The sequence below is a fragment of the Rhinoderma darwinii genome, chromosome 3 (genome assembly GCF_050947455.1).
Source record: "Rhinoderma darwinii isolate aRhiDar2 chromosome 3, aRhiDar2.hap1, whole genome shotgun sequence".
In the NCBI taxonomy this organism is placed as follows: Eukaryota; Metazoa; Chordata; class Amphibia; order Anura; family Rhinodermatidae; genus Rhinoderma; species Rhinoderma darwinii.
In genome coordinates, this window is record NC_134689.1 from 38,923,561 (window position 1) to 38,945,293 (window position 21,733).

Below are 21,733 nucleotides of genomic sequence, written 5' to 3' on the forward strand. Positions count from 1 at the left end.
TGTTACTACTGATCTCTGGGAAAACAATATGATCAAATAGGTAAAAATGTCTTTCTATGGCAGATTCTGGAGCACGGTTGTTACTCTTCCTAGGAAAATGACGGCCTGTTAAGATCACTCCAAGAGCACAACAAGCAATCCTGAAAAAGGTGAGAAAAAAACCCAAGGGTAATGGCAAAACACCTACTGAAGACTGCAAAAATCTCTGTTGCTGTGTCCACTATTTGAAAAAGACGGAACAAAAACTGTATTCATGGAAGGATACCACGAAAGAAGCCGCTATTATCCAAAAAACAACAACATTGCGACCGGTCTTTAGTTTGGGTGTACCACAATGCTTCTGGGGAAATGTTCTCTGGCCGGATGAGACAAAATTGGAACTTTTTAGCATAAATGCGCAAGGCTATGTTTGGAGGAAAAAGGACAGCACACACCAACATCAAATCATCATCCTAACTGGGAAGCATGGTGGTGGGAGCATCATAGTTAGGGGGCTGCTTTGCTTCCTCAGGGTCTAAACGCCTTGCGATCATTGAGGGAACAATTAATTCAAAGATTTATCCAAATATTTTACAGGACAATGTAAGGGCAGCAGTCCTTTACCTCAAGCTGAAAAGACATTTGGTGATACAACAAGACAATGTCCCAAAGCACACGAGTAAATTAACTAGTCAGAGTCCACACCTTAACCCTAGCGAGATGCTGTGGCTTGATCTGAAGAGGACTGTGCACGCAAGGCAGCCCCGAAATATTGATAAACTGAAACACATTTGAGTCCAACATTCCTCCCCATCCTTGTGCAAATCTTATTTGCAGCTACAGGAAACGTTTGGTGGAGGTGATTGCTGCTAAAGGGGGATCTATAGGCTATTAAATAACGTTACGTTTTTTCTCCCTGCACTGTGGACGTTTACTCAATGTGGTAAATAAAAGACAGTACAAATGTTTGTGTTATTAGTTTAGTGAGATTGTGTGTGTCTATAATTGTGACTTTACTAATTAAATGTGTTTTGATTTGTTATCAATCAATGCAGAAATTCAAGTAAATTCAAAGGGTTCACTTATTTTTTCTAGCAATTATATAAAACACATTTATAAGAGCTTTTAATCAATACTTTAAAAATAGGGTCTACAAAAGCTGGGACGATGTCAAAAAATAAGACACGCTCCAGGCCGGATCAAGATTGATGCTGGGCAAAACATGTATGTGGCTATTTCACATTTTTAGGGAGAATTAAAATGATGAGTTGTACAGGTTTAATACTTCCCAAATAATTGTGCCTTCTGCTGCCTTATTAAGCCCCCATTAAGTGCCCAAAAAAATACAATGCCCACATAATATGGCCATATAATGCCTACATAATCGTGCCATACTGTACTCAAATACTAGTGCCTAACTAAAGGGGGTTTTACACTGGACGATTATCGGGAGGACAAGCCTTCATAGAACGCTTGTTGCTGATAATTGCCCTGTGTAAACAGGGCAGCGATCAGCAGATGAACGAAAAAACGCTCGATAATCTGGGGACAAGCGGTCGTTACTCAGATTGCTCGTCCCCATCCATAGCTCCTTGTGACAGGAGCAAGCGAGCAACGATCAACGATGTCTTGTTGATCGGCGCTCGCTGCACCTGCCAAAATAGGCCGGTGTAATAGGGCCTTAACACTATGACTGTCACCTTGGTATCCATGTAAGATGACCTGCCAGGGAGGATGTTTAGAGTACAATGCATAAGGTTGTTATGGACTGGTAGAGACCCCTAAATGGTTGACGTCCTAAGGCATTTGCCCCCTTTTTCACATGCTATAATCCAGCCCTGAATACAATTGTCACCCATGTAACCACAATCCCACACACCTTACTCTCAGTATTGATTGTAAAAACCATGTCACTCTGATCCAGAAGTTGGCAAGAGTAAGCAATATTAATGGCAGTTTCTTGTTTGTCACCAGTCAGCACCCAGATGTTGATACCAGCTTCTCTCAAAGCAGCAATGGTGTCTGGAACGCCCTCCTGAAGACGGTCTTCGATACCTGTTGCACCTTAGTAATGGTCATAAAAAAACTACTTAAATATATATACATACACACACATATACATATATTAATTCATACTCATTTATATACTAAATATTAAATACTAATTTTTTTATAATATTTTATTTGAAATGTCTTGAGAAAATATTGGTATAAGCCAGGCATGGAGTCAGACACACGAATGGCACCAAAGATCAAACACTAAGTGACCACAAAAGAAAAACAAACAATCCTGTAAAGAAGATCATCAAAAGGTGTAACACAATGGCTTCATAGAGTAACTTTGGAAAGGACACAAATAGGTTTCGCTCCAAAATACCCTATTAAGTCATTCCTTCTTCTAGACCATTTACTAATATATATATATATATATATATATATATATATAAAGCTGGAGAGGCATGCCATATATCTAACGTAGATGTCTGTTCCTTACTATACAAGTAGGAGGCATCATGTTTTAAGTCATATCTTAAGTATCTAATTTCAGTGGAGTAGTTTGAAGGTCCCGGATTTATGGGCAAAACCTTTTTCTAGGCCTCCCACCTATAGTTAACACTGAGGTCACTTGACATGTATACAAGCTCTTTGCTCCTTATGGCAACATCATTGTCAGTGTACCAGGATATTAATCTTGCAGTACCTCCATGTTCTAGCTCTATCTGTAAGGACTAGTTTACATAGGGCTGAGGACCAGAGGCTGATATTCAGTAAATGGATTAGTTGATTCAGCCTCGTAGCTGCTAACAGCAGACATGCCTCTGCAGGGAGAGGAACAGTCAACGGGAAATCTAGAAGACCAGATATCTATAGATAGATAAATGTCCCCCAACCAGTTTCCTAATTCCTGTAAATAGCTCCTGGTGATTTATATTAATACTCAGAAAGCGCTTTTACAGTAAAGACTAAAATAAATGTCAGGTATGACTAAGGTTGTTCTTGAATCATATCTCCCACAATGATGAACCATACCATTCCAGAACAAGGTGCACCCATGCTAAAAGCAGCTTTAGATTAAAATGTTTGTCTCTAGGCAAGGTCTTACGCAGAATATTCATAATTACGGTGACTGCTGTTTTGTTTGAGGCATATACAGGAAAAGAAGAAGTAATATGTTGTGTCAGGAGGGTGCTATGCCAGTAATTTTGTATTCTCTGGTACGGGTCTATGGGGTCTTTTCACAAATCTTGGACAAGATATGAAAGTCCCTTTTCTTAGAATCATTTGATATTTGGATGGTCACCTCCAAACTTCCATCCTGAATAGAATTCCATTGTTCTTCACTGTTTGGTGGGAAAGGGAATGGGCAACCATTGTGAGCAGAACTTGTCACTCCTAGTCAATAGCTTGGTAGGACATACAAAGAACCAGCTAAGAAACTGCAGGAATGGTGACCATTAACCTGCATACCTTGTAATGCAGATGTGCGGAATCCAAAAAACACATTGGTTCTTACAGTAAAGTGTGTGTGTGACTTACCAATCAGAGTCAGATTCGTTTCCAGATGTTGAGCAGTTTCCATAAGCAATTCCTCTCGGTTATCAATTGCTGCTTCAGCTTCTTCACGAAAATTTGACCAACGTTCAAAATCTTCTTCACTCAAAACCTAAGACCAGACATAAATTGAAAAAAAGATACATTCACAAAGACCGTTTTAATAACATACCCTACATATTTTAAGCATAAGTAACACATACGAATGTAGCCATCTTTATCTTGATTCTGATATCTTGCTGCAGTGTGATATCACACAACAAAAGGCATTGAAAAGTCATTGAGAAAGTCAAGAAAAAGGATCTTGCAACTGTGTATTTAATGCATTAAAAGTCAAGATAAAGATGACTACATCTGTATACACTACCTAATCTATAGAGGACAATTTTATTATAAATCAGCAAACCAGCCAGATTGCATTTGTAGAAAAGCACAGAACACCCTAAAAAGTTTTACACCCAATAACCTGGTCCTCTAAAAAAAAACATCTTAATCAGGCCATAGACATTAGTGAACAGTCCACTAGTTCGACAGATGACATTGTTCTCCCCAAGAACTTCATTGGTTATTGTAGCTGGTGTAGGACACCCTTCATGAACCAGCTCTCCCCATTTTCAATAATGGTGGTTCATCATTGACCTGCACGCCCAAACACACCAATAAACATAATTGGAATCTAACGTAGCCACTCTTTTTGTTACATGGAAAACTCCGCTCAACCAGTGATCTGTATATATATCCATAGACAATATATCTAGTCTATTGTAAGGAAAGCTGCTGTAACCTTTTTTCCTACTAAATGTAATCTTGTTTAAACATAAACTACCCGAAATACCTTTAATGCCATGTGTCCTTGAACTGCAAACATGGAATGTATTTTTATATCTTGGCTTTACGGCATAGAGGATTTTATTGCTGCCTAAGACGTCAAACAGGGTTATAATAATATTAACAGGTAGGATTTTCCTAAACTCAAAGTTTATTCCAAAGTATTTCCTGGTACTAAATCCTATTGTGTGATAGAAGTCACTAGAACGCAGAATTACAAGTAAAAAAAAACAAGGCCACAATTTACAGGTGAAGCTGAAGATGACAGGCATTTCGTACCTTTTTAGCTATGCACAGGGTTCTCAGACCATCTCTTGCATACCAATCCAGGTGCCTCTGAGTTCTTGAATGGATCTTCCGTAAATTCTTTCCCTCACTTATATTAGCTATAAAAGAATACAACTAAATTTTAGTTCTATTTATGCTTATTAAAGGGATGGTCTGCTTTTAACAATCTCTTTTTGTCCCCTGACGATAAGCTGATCACAGGATGTCATTACTGCAATCAGCTGTAATGGGGAAACCCATCAGCAAGTGTTCAGTTTTGCTGTAGTGCCACCACAGGAGAAATGGAGTATTACACAGTACCTATTAACATCAATGGACATGACAGGTCCTCCAGAGAGTGAGTGTGTGTGAGAGTGCGACACACACTTTGTAGCTGCTATCTAATATGGCTGATAAAGATACTGAACAGGGGACCACCCATCTAATTCAGTAATAGAATATTTGAAAATGTATTTTCTAAACCAGTCAACTTTACTGGAAAAACTATCCTGTACTTAAGTAAAAAAAATCCCTAGATTATAAAAAAAAAAATCAAAAAACATTTGGTAATGTTGAATAAACTCCAGAACAACCTTCTCTATGGAACTACAATACTGTAATCTGACTTTAAGGCTACATTAGTTTCTCAGATATTATTGCTCTTGTACAGATTCTTAAACAGTAATACATGCAGGAGTTTTTAGGGATTTTTTTTCTATGGGAGTCCTAGAGATTTTTATTTTTTGGAATAAAATTGTTTCATGGCTTCAGAGTAAATTAAGTCACTTAGTTAACGGAGACCTGTAACCTCTCCTGACATGTCTATATATAGTATAAAGAACAGTAAAGCAATACTTTTTGGGCGCTTACCTTTGGCTGGGTCATCTAATAAATCCATGATCACAGAATCGGCTCCTTTGGTGTACACAATTATCTCTCTTGTTATTGGGTGACGGACCACCACAGACATTCTTTTTCTGACAGAGTCAAATCCCAAGGTATAGAGAAGATCAAAGGTGAGAAGGGTTCCCTGTGGAAGCCGGATGGTTACCTGGTCGGGGGTGCGGGACATTAGGGTGAAGCTATACGCTCTTGCAGCATGCACAAGTGCAGCTTCATCAGGGCTCTCTGCCTCATATAAGAATTCATCTTCTATATGAAATGTACCAACAGTGGCAAACATTTCATCAATACAGTTGTCTGTGCTGTTCTTGCTTGCTGAAGAATCCTCCCTCCCATTGCTTTGATTTTCTGCTTCACCTGAACTAGAATGCGTAGTGCTATCTGGACTAACTTTGTTTTTCTTTGAACTGGATGGAGTTGCAGGGTGAGAGCTAGGTGGAGTAGAAGTGGTTGACTGGCTGAGCCGCAACATTTTTAGCCTCTGGAACAAATGTTGAAATTTCTCCAAAGATGACGCCGATGGTTTCAGCAATGGAGCCATGGTGACCTTAAAAAAAACGACAAAGAGAAGCAAATTACTAAAATGCAAATAGAAATGTAAGCAATAAGACAAATATGAATGCCGATGTGCAAATGTTTTTGTATTGGTAGCTTCGTTTTTTGGTATATTGGATATTAAAATTGACATGCCCTTAGGTTAAGGTACGCTATTATAGAATGTTGTGGCATCTGCTATATTAAAAACAAATTGAGTACAGTAACATATTTATGTATTGCCTCTGTGTATAAATAAATGGAAATAAAGTGTTAAAAATATATAAATATGAATTATTTTGGCTAATTTTATTTTAAATTCTTTGACTAATTTAAAGGGTAACTCAACGTTCAACAAACTTCTGGCATGTCATAGTGATATCTCAGAAGTTTTGATTGCTGGAAGTCTGAGAACTGAGACTCCAACCGATCGCTAATACGAAGCGGCAGAAGCGCTTGTGTGAGCGCTGAGCCGCTTCGTTTCTGTTCGGCTTTTCTTGGGAAAGCCGATGTAGCGGTGTACGGGCTCATAGACTTTCTATTGAGTCCGCACATTAACTGCTCGGCTTTCCGAGAAAAGCAGAACAGAAAGCAAGCGGCTCAGCGCTCTCCCGAGCACTTCGTTTTAGCAATCGGTGAGGGTGTCCGTGCTCAGAACCCCAGCGATCAAAACTTCTGACGTGTCACTATGACATGTCAGAAGTTTGTTGAACATTTAATTACCCATTAAATGTGGTTTTCAAACATAGTTATATGTATTTTCAGGTGTAGTGATCACCTGTTTTACAGCTTTTTTTTTAACTTAGTAAGCACAATTATTACTTTTTACACAGGCTATGGATATAAACTGATGAGTACTGCATGAATAGAGGATGACGTGCCATCATCTAATTGTCCACAGGGCCTACCCTTTGCCTTGGCTCAGTTGCTGTGGAGACCACTACTGTATTGCAGAAGGCCAAAGCCAGGAAGAAATCAATGTATGGAGAACTTGAAGGCCTAGCGCTGCTTTGTGGCTTAAATGCAGACAGAGTTTCAATTTGGACTGATGCTTCCCTGACCTTCTTTAACAGCATTTGATCTGGCGTTACATCTTTTTCCTGAAATAAAAAAAGAGAACTCTAATTAGTCTTGTATTTTTCACCAAACAGCATTCATGCTTCTGTAAATTCAAACACAAATAAACAGAGAGACCTATTATTTCCCAAAGGCGCTGACAAGATGTCTCAACGTAGAGATAATTTAGCTGCTCAAAACCCAGTGTGTTACAATTAAGTACTGTACGGAAACACACAACACAAACATGCTACCAGAAAATGTGTATTTAGACCTTACAATTCTAAGTGTGCAGCTTCCCTTTATTTTGTTCATTTTTCTCTTCTTGACTATATCCCAATTAGTAGCATTGGTCTTGTAGCTGGCATCTGGCTAGAGTAGATTTCATTATTTGTTCTCTGGAACTTGTCCAGCGTTCCCAGTTTTAGAACAGATGTTATTTTTATATATTTGATAATTAACGGAATGACATGATCTCATCTACTAGTGCAGAATCAAAATTGGGCGCATTAGCCCAAATAAGACCAGTTTACATCATGTAAAGATGTGGGCTTTTGTTTTGATGTGCAGTTTTCCTATTTTTTTTTACATAATATAATAAAATACAGTATAATACAGTGTATATATATATATATATATATATAATTTTTGGACAACAAGACCCATGTTTCATCTCCTCTTAGATAAACTATATATATTACTTGAGAAAATCAGTAATGCAAGTCAATTTCTTGTCTTCAGTTATCTGTTAAAAATTATTCTTGATATGGGCCTCAGGGTACACTATTAAAATTATTCATGTCTTGCCATATTTTACAGGCTGCACCTTCCATTGAACTGAATGGAAGGAGCTGGCATGCCTAAATCCTGTGGAATGCAGGTTGGAGTTCCAGCCATAGTGTAGGCAGGGGCATACATATAGGCAATCCTTAAGGCCCTTTTACACCGGCCAAGACATCGTTGATCGGCGCTCGATTGTCCTGTTACACGGAGCTATGGATGGGGACGAGCAGTCGTTACTCAGATCGCTCGTCCCCATACATTATTATCATGTCAGCAGACAACAATAATCTTTTACTTTTTTTAAAACAATAGGACCAGCAGATCGAGCGTTTGCTCGTTCATCTGATGATCGCTGCCCTTTTTACACAGGGCAATTATCGGCAACAAGCGTTATATGAACTCTCGTCTTCACAAAACCCCCTTTAGTTTACCCTCCTTCTCCGATCCCATGGGGGGAGGGAGAGTGACTTTCACAGCATGCCATACAGGTCCCAAGAAAGAATTACTTTACTGCTATTCTCTCATGCAAATTAATAAAAGAAACATGCTAAGGAAGCACTCTCTCAGGATCTAGGTAACGCGCTGGTGAGAACTATGTTAAACAAGTCTGAAGGTGGCTTATTTCATTATGGGTTGAAATTCACATCACATAATGGATAAGTTTTCTCCAAGGTCCCAAAAATTAAACATTAAGTGGCACCAGAGATACAAATGTTGTTAGTAAAAAGGAAAACTAAACATTGTAAAGCATTGAAGCCTCAAGAATAATCTCTGAGCTGTATTAAAGTGATTTGCATTCAGCAGATGGGAAATGCAGTTACTCAGAACTAATCATAATTTAAAAAACATTTCATCCCCTCGTTCGGTGCTCAAATTTATAAGCTCCCAAGTTGAGTACGTTGAATACTTTCTACCTAAAAACAGATATGCGATAGAGCTATGTGATAGAGATAGATAAATAGACAGAATACGAGACCGATATGAGATGGAAACACAGATATGAGATAGAAAGAAAGTGATGGATAGAAAGATGGATAGAAAGAAAGATGGATAGAAAGAAAGAAAGAGAAAGATGGATAGAAAGAGAAATATGGATAGAAAGAGAAATATGGATAGAAAGAGAAAGATGGATAGATAGAAAGAAAGAGATGGATAGAAATATGGATAGAAAGATGGATAAAAAGAAAGAAAGATAAAAAGAAAGAAAGATGGATAGAAAGAAAGAAAGAAAGATGGATAAAAAGAAAGAAAGATGGATAGAAAGAAAGATGGATAGAAAGAAAGATGGATAGAAAGAAAGATGGATAAAAAGAAAGATGGATAGAAAGATGGATAGAAAGAAAGATGGATAGAAAGAAAGATGGATAAAAAGAAAGAAAGATGGATAAAAAGAAAGAAAGATGGATAAAAAGAAAGAAAGATGGATAAAAAGAAAGAAAGATGGATAAAAAGAAAGAAAGATGGATAAAAAGAAAGAAAGATGGATAGAAAGAAAGAAAGATGGATAGAAAGAAAGAAAGATGGATAGAAAGAAAGATGGATAAAAAGAAAGAAAGATGGATAGAAAGATGGATAGAAAGATGGATAGAAAGATGGATAGAAAGATGGATAGAAAGATGGATAGAAAGATGGATAGAAAGATGGATAGAAAGATGGATAGAAAGATGGATAGAAAGATGGATAGAAAGATGGATAGAAAGATGGATAGAAAGATGGATAGAAAGATGGATAGAAAGATGGATAGAAAGATGGATAGATGGATAGAAAGAAAGATGGATAAAAAGAAAGAAAGCTGGATAAAAAGAAAGCTGGATAAAAAGAAAGGAAGCTGGATAGAAAGAAAGAAAGATGGATAGAAAGAAAGAAAGATGGATAGAAAGATGGATAGAAAGATGGATAGAAAGATGGATAGAAAGATGGATAGAAAGATGGATAGAAAGATGGATAGAAAGATGGATAGAAAGATGGATAGAAAGATGGATAGAAAGATGGATAGATAGAAAGAAAGAAAGATGGATAGAAAAAAAGATGGAAAGAAAGAAAGATGGAAAGAAAGATAAAAGACAGATAGATAAAAAGAAAGATCAATAGAGATAGATAGATAGATCGATAGGAGTGATGTTAAGGTTTCATTTTTTTCACAGCAGCAGCATTCCATTTCGGAGATGCTTGATTTGACATATTTTTCTGTCTTCACTTCCAATTAGAGGTAGTTCCAAGCAGAATCATTATTCATGAAGTTCTCACGCATCACATAAGGCGATTTTTATCATTGCCACATAATATACGCTCAGATGGAAGAACACTTTGCTTAGTAATAATATATATTTAAAAAAAAATAAATAGTAAGCTTGCTTTTTAAGGTTGGATCTATAAACATTAGACTTGACTTAAAATGATTTCTGCATAACACATGAACAATAAGCTGGACTGGCATTAAAGAGCATTTCAGGTCTTTTTTACCTAGTTTAATTCTATTCAGTCATTTCTTATTTATCTGTTTCTGAGAAAGTTGGGTGACCACTAATAAGGCAAAACAGCATTGTTGTGTATTGATAAGGAAGGGACGAGGTATTCAAGAGTGGAACTAGACTTCACGGGGGCCACAGCAGGAGGAGAACTCCTTTTATTTAAAACCCCCTCGTCACCTCTCCTGACATGTCTCTAAGTAAATAATTCTATTTCTCATGAAATAACAATTCTGGAACAACTTTTCCTAGAATTTTACGTTGTGCCGTTTCTCCTAGAAAGGTATGAATAAATTGACAACTGGCTAGGGACACACTCTGACAAGGGGATTGCGAACACCCAGTTGTCAACTTATATATAACATTTCTAGGAGGAACGGCACAACGTATAATTCTAGGAAAAGATGCTCCAGAATTGTTATTTCATGGAGAATACAATTATTTACTAAAATAGACACGTCAGGAGAGGTGACAGGTCCTCTTTAGGAAACTACCAAAGGATGGATAGTGTCAGATCAGATCCTGTGCACAAAGTAGGACCCAAATAAAAGGGCTAGATCGGGGTGAAGATGCCATATGTGCATCCTATCCAGCGTCACGTAGGGGCCTATTACTACATTAGTAGGAAAACACTATAATACTGACTAATAGATTGCACATAAGGGACTGCTCTAATGATTCCCATCTAAGGCTCACAATCACGGGTGGTCTATGCCTAGCATACCACTCCCATCAAATTAATAGTTGTAAAGCAGGGGGCTCATAAATGGGCTAGATAGTAGAAAGCCACCACTTTGCTTTTCCCCACAAAAAGAAAAACATTGCTGCATTGAGAAGGCCACTTCAGCCATTGTGTCCCATAACATCTACGCTATAGTTACAACCATGGATCTATCACAGTATGAAGAGGTACATTGTCATTTAGGAGTCTGGCATAGCAGGGATCTATCCTTTATGGGAGCCCCAATGGCGGCCATATTGGTTGTCACCCAGTTTTCCCACAGATCTTAAAAAGCGAAATACAATTTTAGAACTGGACAACTCAAATATTTATATTTACTGGAGATATATATATTTTTTTTAAACCAAATTTGAATCTGCTTAAATGGACAGGAATTTCTCGGATACCTGTAATGTACAGTATTGTGATCATAGATATAAGTCTTTGATGGCTCCACTGTAATTATTAGTTAAAAGATATTTCATATTTTTAATAATGGAGCTTCATGCAAGATTTTTTTTTAAAATGGAAAATTAGGATTTCCCTAGTGCTTCCATTACATAATCAATGAATCTCGTCCAAAAGCCAGCGGAGATCCATAAAATAACTAACTAACTAGAGCATTTGATCAAAGTGATTTATAAATAGGATCATACCACACTGAGGGTACTCACCACTCATCAAGCTAAAATACTGCAGTCCATCGTATACCACTTAAACACAGCACGATTGACTATGCAACTGTCGGACTCCGGCTTGTTGACTTCAAAATACTTCATTTAGCAACGCATTGTTCAGTCATAGAATGCCTTTTAATTACATATTGCGAGATAAAAGTGATCGTGTGAAGGCAGTCGTGTGCTTATAAACTATACACTCAGACTGTGCCCAGGAAAACGGAGCTTGTATTAATTAAAAAGTGTCATTACTGCATCCATCTCTCATTTTATGAAGTCTTGGCAGAAGTCCTCTGTAGGTAATTACAAACGTAACGAGGACTAAACTGGAGAATGCTTGAGAAGACTGCAAGGTCTCCGATACCATGAGTTCCTTGCAAATTGCTACATAAGACAAGACTGTTCTTTCTAAAAACTTTTCTGTTCTGCTTTAGGCTGGATTCACACATGGGGGGGGGGGATCTCGGGGGATAGTTTTGTGGCTGCGAACTTCACAACTAATGCACAATAAAATGCACTATGGGTTTATGGTACAATTTTGGACAGCTTTTAATTTAAAGAAATAGTTTATTAAAATAATGAATTGATTTGAGGTGTAAAGCTGTCCCATACACATTAGAACAAAGTCAGCCAGTTTTGCAACGTTTTTCAAAGGTCTAATGTGTATGGGAGAATGATATGTTCATGCTCGGTTCCTTCACATAAACTTGAATGTTCCCCCATAAACATGAACTCTTAGACAATCCGAGCTTGCATGTTTATGGTGGAGCCTTGATGTCGTCTATACTGCTGAGATTTGCTTCAGAAAGGGGGCACTGTACTGGTTCTACTTGCGTTACCCACCTTCGGGTTCTTTAAAAAAAAAAAATCTCAAACTTCTGTTGTAAAATAACATATCATATGACTACCATATTGGCTAAACCAGTCTCTGAAGACAGAATTGCTTGCTTGATAGCCTGGTCAGCACTTCCAAGAGCAAGATGGGGAGATCCTTAGTTATGATAAGCACTGTCATAGGATTTAGTAGGGTGATGGCATGTATGAGCATCACCAAGGTGCCCCATCTGTACTCCTGAACAATTTGTGTTGGTGAAAAATAGAATTGGATTCTCACCATGGAACCCAATCATCATCATATCAATCCTATGTATGGCTAGCTTTTGTATTATTTTAGCTGAAGCAGTAACAATATAAATGTTTAGTTATTTAAGCAACGCTGTGCATTAAAATGTTATTAGGGTAGACAAGTTAACATTCACTTACATTAAAATAATCTGAATAGAACATTAATCTATAGACAAGTTCTGGGTCATCTATGTAAGGCAAAATATAAATGTGGCTAGCCATATATTAGTAATTTCAGATAGCAGTTTTCTAAAAGGTTTTCGTTCTGGACAATGATGCCATAAGTTATAAGGTCCAATCAAAAAATGATCTGCCTTGATCTGTGGCCTGGTCTGAGCTTCTAGTAATGGAATGGAATGATTTGTTGTTTGGCATGAACAACTTTCCAGGAATGGCACGCCACAACAACCGAAGAAATTCAACATGGTAGATCGGCTTTTGCAAAAATATAATGATTGTTTGTGTCACAAAAAAAACACACAGTAAGTCAACAGAAAATGGTCTAAATCCTTTTTGGCCGTCCAAAACTTCTAAAATATATTCAAATTATAAAAGACTTACAATAGGACTGCTAAAAGCCACTTGGGAAATGTCAAAACGTCCTTCAGATTTTTTTCTAAAGTGCCCTTGGATATTTGGTCGAGCACTTTGGCACCTCCTCAGAGCCCGGGTGCCTTTATGCCTCACGGTGGAATGGTTTTCCTCAGCTCTGCTATGTCTTGGAAAGTGTCTGAGTTTTGTCAAATCTTCATCATCAGAATCTTCTTCATTGTAAGTTTCCAGACGTTTTGCTGTAAATAAAAAAATTAACATTAATTTCTTAATGAATCCTATGGCAGTAAATGTAAACTTGTCCTATCTGTATGGCTGGGACGTGTAACAAAAAAACCAGAATGAAAACAAAAAAATGAGTTAGAGCCATTATAAAAAAAACACTTAAAACATCTGTTACACTATTTAGATTTTGCATACTTATGTACCAGCGGAAAACGATAACCAAAACAATATGCCTGATGCAAAATCCACTAGATCACTAACGAATGGACAAGATGAACACCGTAGACAATGATACAGTATAAAAATAATGCAACAAAAGAAAAAAAAAAAAGTATTACATATGAAATTGCATTAAAAAACCAAACATTTTCCACTTATCACTCAGTAAAAAAACACACCAAGCCGAAAATCTACAGTAGCCACCTTAATCAGTCAGTTTTAGATCAAAGAAAGAAAAGGTATGATGGACAGATAATGGTGTAAAGTAATTTACAGCTAAGGGTCCTTTAACACCGGTAAACGAGTGCCAATGACGATATATCGCACGTCAATCTGCGCTTGTTTAGCTCCATTTACTTCATCGGGATGTAGGACATCGTTCATCCCCATACAGTTTGCATCATTTCGGCAGCACATTCACTGTTTGCATGGGGAGATGTGCTGCTGACAACAATGGTTTTTACTGCCCCATAAAAGATGCAATCAGACAACAAATTAGCATTTACACCTTTTGTCAACTGATCGCTGGGGCCATTTACAGGGGCTGATAATCTGGAAGGAGTGTTTAGTTCCCCCAATCATCGGCCCATGTAAAAGGGGCTTAAAGAGGCTCTGTCACCAGATTTTGCAGCCCCTATCTGCTATTGCAGCAGATAGGCGCTGCAATGTAGATTACAGTAACGTTTTTATTTTTAAAAAACGAGCATTTTTGGCCAAGTTATGACCATTTTCGTATTTATGCAAATGAGGCTTGCAAAAGTACAACTGGGCGTGTTGAAAAGTAAAAGTCCAACTGGGCGTGTATTATGTGCGTACATCGGGGCGTGTTTACTACTTTTACTAGCTGGGCTTTCTGATGAGAAGTATCATCCACTTCTCTTCAGAACGCCCAGCTTCTGGCAGTGCAGATCTGTGACGTCACTCACAGGTCCTGCATCGTGTCGGCACCAGAGGCTACAGTTGATTCTGCAGCAGCATCAGCATTTGCAGGTAAGTAGCAACATCGACTTACCTGCAAACGCCGATGCTGCTGCAGAATCATCTGTAGCCTCTGGTGTCGATGTGTCCTCGCTCGTCTGACACGATGCAGGACCTGTGAGTGACGACACAGCGTGATCTCTGGAGAACACGGCTGTGTCTGCACTGCCAGAAGCTGGGCGTTGTGAAGAGAAGTGGATGATACTTCTCGTCAGAACGCCCAGCTAGTAAAAGTATTAAAAACGCCCCGATGTACGCACATAATATACGCCCAGTTGTACTTTTACTTTTCAACACGCCCAGTTGTACTTTTGCAAGCCTCATTTGCATAAATACGAAAATGGTCATAACTTGGCCAAAAATGCTCGTTTTTTAAAAATAAAAACGTTACTGTAATCTACATTGCAGCGCCGATCTGCAGCAATAGCAGATAGGGGTTGCAAAATCTGGTGACAGAGCCTCTTTAAATATCCCTATATGTCCTGTATAATCAGTGTAGTAGATTTATAACGGCCAGAAACTTGGTGAATATTTTCTCTCCCCATGCTTGCGGAGTTGATGTTGATAGACTCATCCTCTGTTTCCTTGTTCCTCTCATGTCATGCAGTCTCACAGACACAGAAGAGGGGAGGAGGTACATGCACCTGCAGTTTCTTTATTTATTACATAACTCTAAATGTATTTTTTGAGTGTTTCTGAAGGAGCAGGTTTGGAGACATTCACAGAGAGTCTACAGGAAGGGAAATTGGAACTACAGGCTGCTGGAAAAATATGCTACTTTCCTCGAATAAGATATGTAACAAATTGTCATGTATTCACATAAAAAAATACAATAAACATACTTTAATATTGCAAAAGGAAGGTAAAAAGGGTCTTTTGTTACTTTTCGGTTTAACCTGGCTGGCTATACGAAGTTAGGTGCTGCTGCTATACTACTCTATTATATTAGTAGCAACATGCAGTAGTAATCACCCATATCACTCCTCTCCAATACCACAAGTGAAGAGACACTGGCTCTCTAAGTTCCAGAAGCCCATGTTTTGCCTTGAAGCTACTAGCTTAGCCTTTCTAAATTATGAAAATGCTGACGTCAGACTTAATGAGAGCCAAAGGGCTCCTGCCATATATTGAGTGTTTATTTAGGCCATCAGTATGGGCTCTAGTTCCCAGACTCCTAAAGATGTACTCTTCTGACATGAAACTGAACTGGAGAACCGCTCACGATACCGGTGACCTAACCAAATGCCAGCCTGGAAACATGTACTGTTGGTCTGTTTAGCACGTGGGTGGGGGGGGGGGGATACCTGTGGTCCCTAACCCAGTGGGCGTCCCATGTTTACAACTGCAGAGGCGAATCCGTCAGAGTCAGCCTTACGTAAACAGTGTAGTTTTCTGTGCTACTCGGTTACTGTAAACTTCAACAGAAGTGAATGGGTGTTACGGAAACGGCGTAGCATAGCGAGCTACGTGGTTTACGTAACTTCCATTCACAGTGTAGTGCCTCCCCACACAGTATAATGCCCCTATAATGCCTTCTCACGCAGTATAATAACCCTATAGTGCCTCCACACACACAGTATAATGCACCATATTGCCCCCAACCAGTATAATGCCCCTATAGTGGCCCCCACAATATAATGCCCCCCAGCCAGTATAATGCCCGCATAGCTGCCCCCCACAGCCAGTATAATTCCCCCACAACCAGTATAATGACCCCACACCTGCCCCCATACAATATAATTCACGCATAGCTGCTCCCATGCAATATGATGCCCCCATAGTGACTCTTAAAAAAAAAATATTTACCTAACCCTGTTCCCTCGACGAGTGGAGGAGATCCCTCTGCTCCTCTGGTCTGTGCAGTGTGTGGCTCAGCACAGACAGCCGCGATGATGTCACTGCATCGCATCTGTCTGCACTGAGCCATTTATGGCCAGCGTTACACAGTGAATGCTGAAGCAGGGAGCGGAAGGCTCTATGCTCCAGCATTGGATTCAACTATATCTGCATCCTGAAGACGCAGATACGGTTGAAACCGGAACATGCCACCACTGGGGAGCCGGCCCTGGGCCCCACTACCCCCCTGCTAGCTATAGGTTTATTTTGCATAATAGATATAACTTACCATTTTCCTGATGGGAGAATTCATTCCCTACAATTGTGCATCTGCGGAAGACCATTTTATTTTCTGTCAAAGTACCAGTTTTGTCTGAGAAGATATACTGGATTTGCCCGAGATCCTCAGTAATGTTTAATGCTCGACACTGCATGGATAAGTCAATTTCTTCATCATATAGGTCAATGTCATTATGTATGAAGTAGATTTGGCCGAGTTTCACTAGTTCAATTGATACATATAGAGAAATTGGAATTAAGATCTGCAAGAAAAGATGGTTTATATAGGTTACCTTCAATAAAATGCAACATATTGTGTATGAGAATCGAAAAGAGTGACCAATAAAGGGGTTTAATCCCTTTAAAGTTTACCCTCAAAAAGCAGGTGGGTCATGAAAGAAATAAGCATAGCCTAAAAAGAGCTCAACTGCTTTAGATGTTAAACAAATCTACCTACCTGTAGCAGGATAATCATAGTAAGGAACATATAAAAGCCAGCAAGTGCCGGCACAGTATAACTTCCGTCAGGATTTGGAACATCAAATAAAGGATGTATTTCAAACTTGCTATACCAAAGGCCATGGCCTGAAAAAAACAAACAATCATATATAAGCAAGTTTCCACAAACAGCGTTATGATGATGCATTGTTATGTGGGCTGGGGATAAAATAAATATGTTAAAGGAATGTAATAAAATAGAAAATAGAATTGTTTTTCTTTTTAAGTAGAAGCGCAACTTTTGCTTTTGGGCTGTGTTAGTTATTGCAGCTCATCCCCATATACAGCAAGTAAGTGTATGACATTCAATACCAGACAAATCTATGGACAAGAGTAGCACTGTTTATAGGAAAAAGACCAGACTCTATTTTTTTATTTAAACTTTAAACCTCATACAGGTAGACCTCAGTAGAGTCTCTTTAACTCATACATCAAAGACTTGTAAGATACTTCTCGATTAAAAATCTAATCTAATAGACTGAGTTTAACGTGAAGCTAAATCTTTACAGCCAATTTAATAATCATCTCAGTAGTTGAATAAGTAATCGCATTATTAAAAAATCACTTATTTTACAAGGGTGAGTGATCTTATACAAACTCTGAAGGGCTAGGATGATGGATTTCAAATTTGAAGCCAGTCCTCTGCCGTGTCAGCAGAATATAGACATCTATTATAGCATGCCTAAGGACCCTTGCACACGATAATCCGCAATTATGCACCCATTCACTTCTATTGTCCATGGACACCTTCCCATTTATTTACGGGAAAGTGTACAGGCCGTAGAAGTGTGCCGCAAAAGTTAGGACATGTCCTATCTCTTGGGTTTTACGGGCCGTGCTCCCATAATTTGTATGGGAGCACGGGCCGAGAATGCGGGCGGTTGTCCACAGCCGTTGGCAGCCGGTCGTGCCCGCAATTGCGGCCCGTGATTACGGGCACGGTCATGAGCATGGGGCCTAAGACTTGCCATTATGACATTCCACAAACCAATTGTACTGTACAGCAATTACAACACATGACTGACAGTAGGTGTCCGGGTGAAAATAAGGGAAATATGAAGAAGACTTAACCTAGAGAGATCAGAAATGTTTTCTTTAACTTTATAAATCTCAAAAACCTCAATATTTCTAGACGCAGTTGAGGCGCTAAAAAAATATAATGTAATTGTATCATGGGTGTACAAGTGGATGAGAAGAACATTGTTTGAGAAGAATATCTACATGTTGTACTTCCTACAATTTCTAACTATTAAAGAAGAATGGCTGAGGTATCCAATACTGTAAGTGGAATTCATATGGTGCCCAAAACCAACTTTTTATATATATTCTGCCTGCAAGGAAACCTTCTAACTGAATACTTTTAGACAGCCACACATATTAAATAATTGTTGGCAAAAGTTGCAGTTTTTCAAAAATTATCTAACCAGCGGTCCCATCCCTCTTGCAAACCAAGGTCAGTCAGATTGGATTTTGACCCATCAGATCCTATTTTTTTCCCCGGGAGTCAGATAGCCCCAGAGGTCACTGGATACTATCTCACTCTCCCTTATTGAAACAATATACGCGGTGGATGAAGCTGAATGGGTATGTTTATTGGGAACATAGCTGTCTGATGAACGAACATTTGGCCAGCAGCAATATATATCTAGAAACTTTAGTAGAAACTGGTGACTGGAACATGCCCCTTTACGTTACATAAGTGCCACCCAAAGTTCCATCTGGGGCTAGAAGATAATTCTCCATACACGATCCTGCCCTCTTCAGCAGAGCCAAGAGCCATCACATTGGACACACGGCGACCGGTTTGTAAGGAAGCTTATTTTATCTTTCCCGGAGACTGGAATTTGAAGGTGTATAGCAGTGCGATTTTATTTAATAGTTCCTCTTTGTTAAGACCTTGTACGGACGCCATAATCAGCCCAAGGGTTGATTTCTTTTTTTTAAATCAAGGAATTTCTAAAGAATCCTTCAAAAATAATTAGAAGGTGAATAGGTAATCTCAAATACAGCGTAAATATAAATCAAAATAAAAATATTAACCTATAGCTCCAATGAGGCACATGACGACGAGGATGCCAACACAGAAGAACACATTTATATTCATTCGTCTTTCCAGTTTGCTGCGCTTGTATCGTGGACCACTATTGTTCAGCATTGCCTTGGTTTCATGCCCTTGGGGGGGAAAAGATACATAAATAAATATCTTTATATATGAATGCATTTTACACAGCTGTCTCAGCATGAAGCCGCCTGCTGTTTCTTAGCAATCAAGACAAATCAAGTGTTTTAATTAACCATTTTGACCCAATAGAGCAACTTTTATGGCAAAATTTGCATGTCATCCTGAAAGCCCAGTTTTTTTATATTGAAGAAAGATACTTTTCTTTTTTTCAAGTGACTACAATCTAGATTACAGACCTAATTATAACATAACCGTCATGGACATAAGACTGATGAAAATTATGTTTTAACTGATTGTACATTCAATTCATATTTCAGAATTAAAAAAAATATATGTTCTATAAGAATCATCTGAAAAACATCTCTCTGCGGTTTACTTAATCTGAACAAAAATAGCCAATCTGTGCTATAAGGGTGGATGCACATATTCCATTATAAAGCAGTTTTTGATGCAGTTTTTTTTTAAGCAGGAAGCCAGAAGTGGATACAAAGTAAAAGAAAATTATAATTTTTTTCCTTATACTTATCTTTTTGTATCCACTCGTGACTGCATCTAAAAACTGCACCAAAACAGCATGTGTGAATCTAGCCTAAATATCTAGACTGTGGAAAAGTTTGATAGCAAATCCTTTATTGCATACTATGGGTACTGCTAGTCGCCTATTATTTTTTGCAAATACAGGCAAAAACTGTCACAGAAATGGTTGTAGAGGCTCCTAGTGATTAAAGAAGTTGTATAAGTTTGGAAAACAATGATCTGTTTGTTTGTTTTTTAAATAGCAGATAACCCACTTGCACATGGGTTGTGTTTGGTATTGCAGCTCACCTGCAGTTCAGCCCCATTCAACGGAATGAAACTCAACTGCATTAGCAGTCACAGCCCATGGACAATAGTGGTGCTGTTTCTCAAAAAAGGCAGGTCAAATTTGATGTTGAGTAGATACAGTTAAAACCTTAAAAAAAAAAAAACTATTAACCCCTTAACGGCCGCCGTATAGCCTTTTTACGGCAGGCATTTGGGGTAGTTCTTCTGAAGCGCCACCTTTTCCCGCATCAAGGTGTCAATGGTTTCTATGGCATCCGGGGCCTAACAAAGCCCCCCAGGTTTGCCTCTAGTGATTGCATGTTAAGCCATGCCAGAGGCATGGCCTAACAGATGCCTGTCAGTTTTGCACTGACAGGCAATAATACAATGCAATACAGGAGTATTGCAGTGTATTATAAAAGCAATCAAAAGATCGCACAGTAAAGTAAAGTCCCCTAGTAGGATTAAACAAAAAAAAACAAAAAAGTTAAAAAGGTTTAATAAAGTTTTAAATAAATAAATGAAAAGTCCCAAATAAAAAAAATAAAATTAAAAACCCACTTTTTTCCAATTACAAAATACTTCATTATGGAAAAATTACACATATTTGTTATCACTGTGTCCATAACGACCCCAACTATAAAACACTTACATTATTTAACCTGCAAGTTGAACGCCGTAAAAAAATTAAAACAAAAAACAATGCCAGAATTGCTATTTTATGTTCATCCCGCCTTCGAAAAGATTTGATAAAAAGCAATCAAAAAGCCGCATGTACTCCAAAATGGTACCAATAAAAACAACAAGTCGTCAGGCAAAAAAAACAGCCCTCATACAGCTGCATCGGCAGAAAAATAAGTTATGGCTCCTCAAATATGGAGACACAAAAACAAATAATTTTGAAAAAAATTAGTTTTGACTGTGTAAAAGTAGTTAAACATAAAAAAAAACCTATATAAATGTGGTATAACCGCAATCGTAATGACCCGCTAAATAAATTTATTATCTTATTTATACCACACGGTAAACTGCGTAAATTTAAGATGCAAAAAAGAATGGTCAAATGTCAGTTTTTCGGTTGACAGCTATGTCGACGGAAAAATTAAAAAGTTATAGCTCAATGAACGATGCAAAAACTTACAAAATTGCTCGGTCCTTAAGGTTTAAAATAACTTCGGTATTAAGGGGTTAAGGTAGATACTTCTAAACAATTAATAGTTGCCAGTTAGAGTAAAGATAACACATGTGACAAGCTGGAAGCACAACA

At 38.3% G+C, this 21,733-nt stretch overlaps 1 protein-coding gene across 1 annotated transcript in view; it reads right to left on the reverse strand.

Moving 5' to 3' along the window:
* The window catches only part of ATP10B (ATPase phospholipid transporting 10B (putative)), a 128,672-nt gene that overhangs the window by 13,077 nt on the left and 93,862 nt on the right, over positions 1–21,733 (reverse strand). The window contains exons 6-14 of the mRNA XM_075859938.1: positions 19,521–19,652; positions 17,440–17,567; positions 16,993–17,245; positions 13,455–13,684; positions 6,972–7,163; positions 5,497–6,076; positions 4,639–4,745; positions 3,517–3,643; positions 1,859–2,043 (exon numbers count right to left, since the gene is read on the reverse strand). Coding sequence (XP_075716053.1) covers positions 1,859–2,043; positions 3,517–3,643; positions 4,639–4,745; positions 5,497–6,076; positions 6,972–7,163; positions 13,455–13,684; positions 16,993–17,245; positions 17,440–17,567; positions 19,521–19,652 — 1,934 coding nt within the window. The remainder of the gene's footprint in view (positions 1–1,858; positions 2,044–3,516; positions 3,644–4,638; positions 4,746–5,496; positions 6,077–6,971; positions 7,164–13,454; positions 13,685–16,992; positions 17,246–17,439; positions 17,568–19,520; positions 19,653–21,733) is intronic.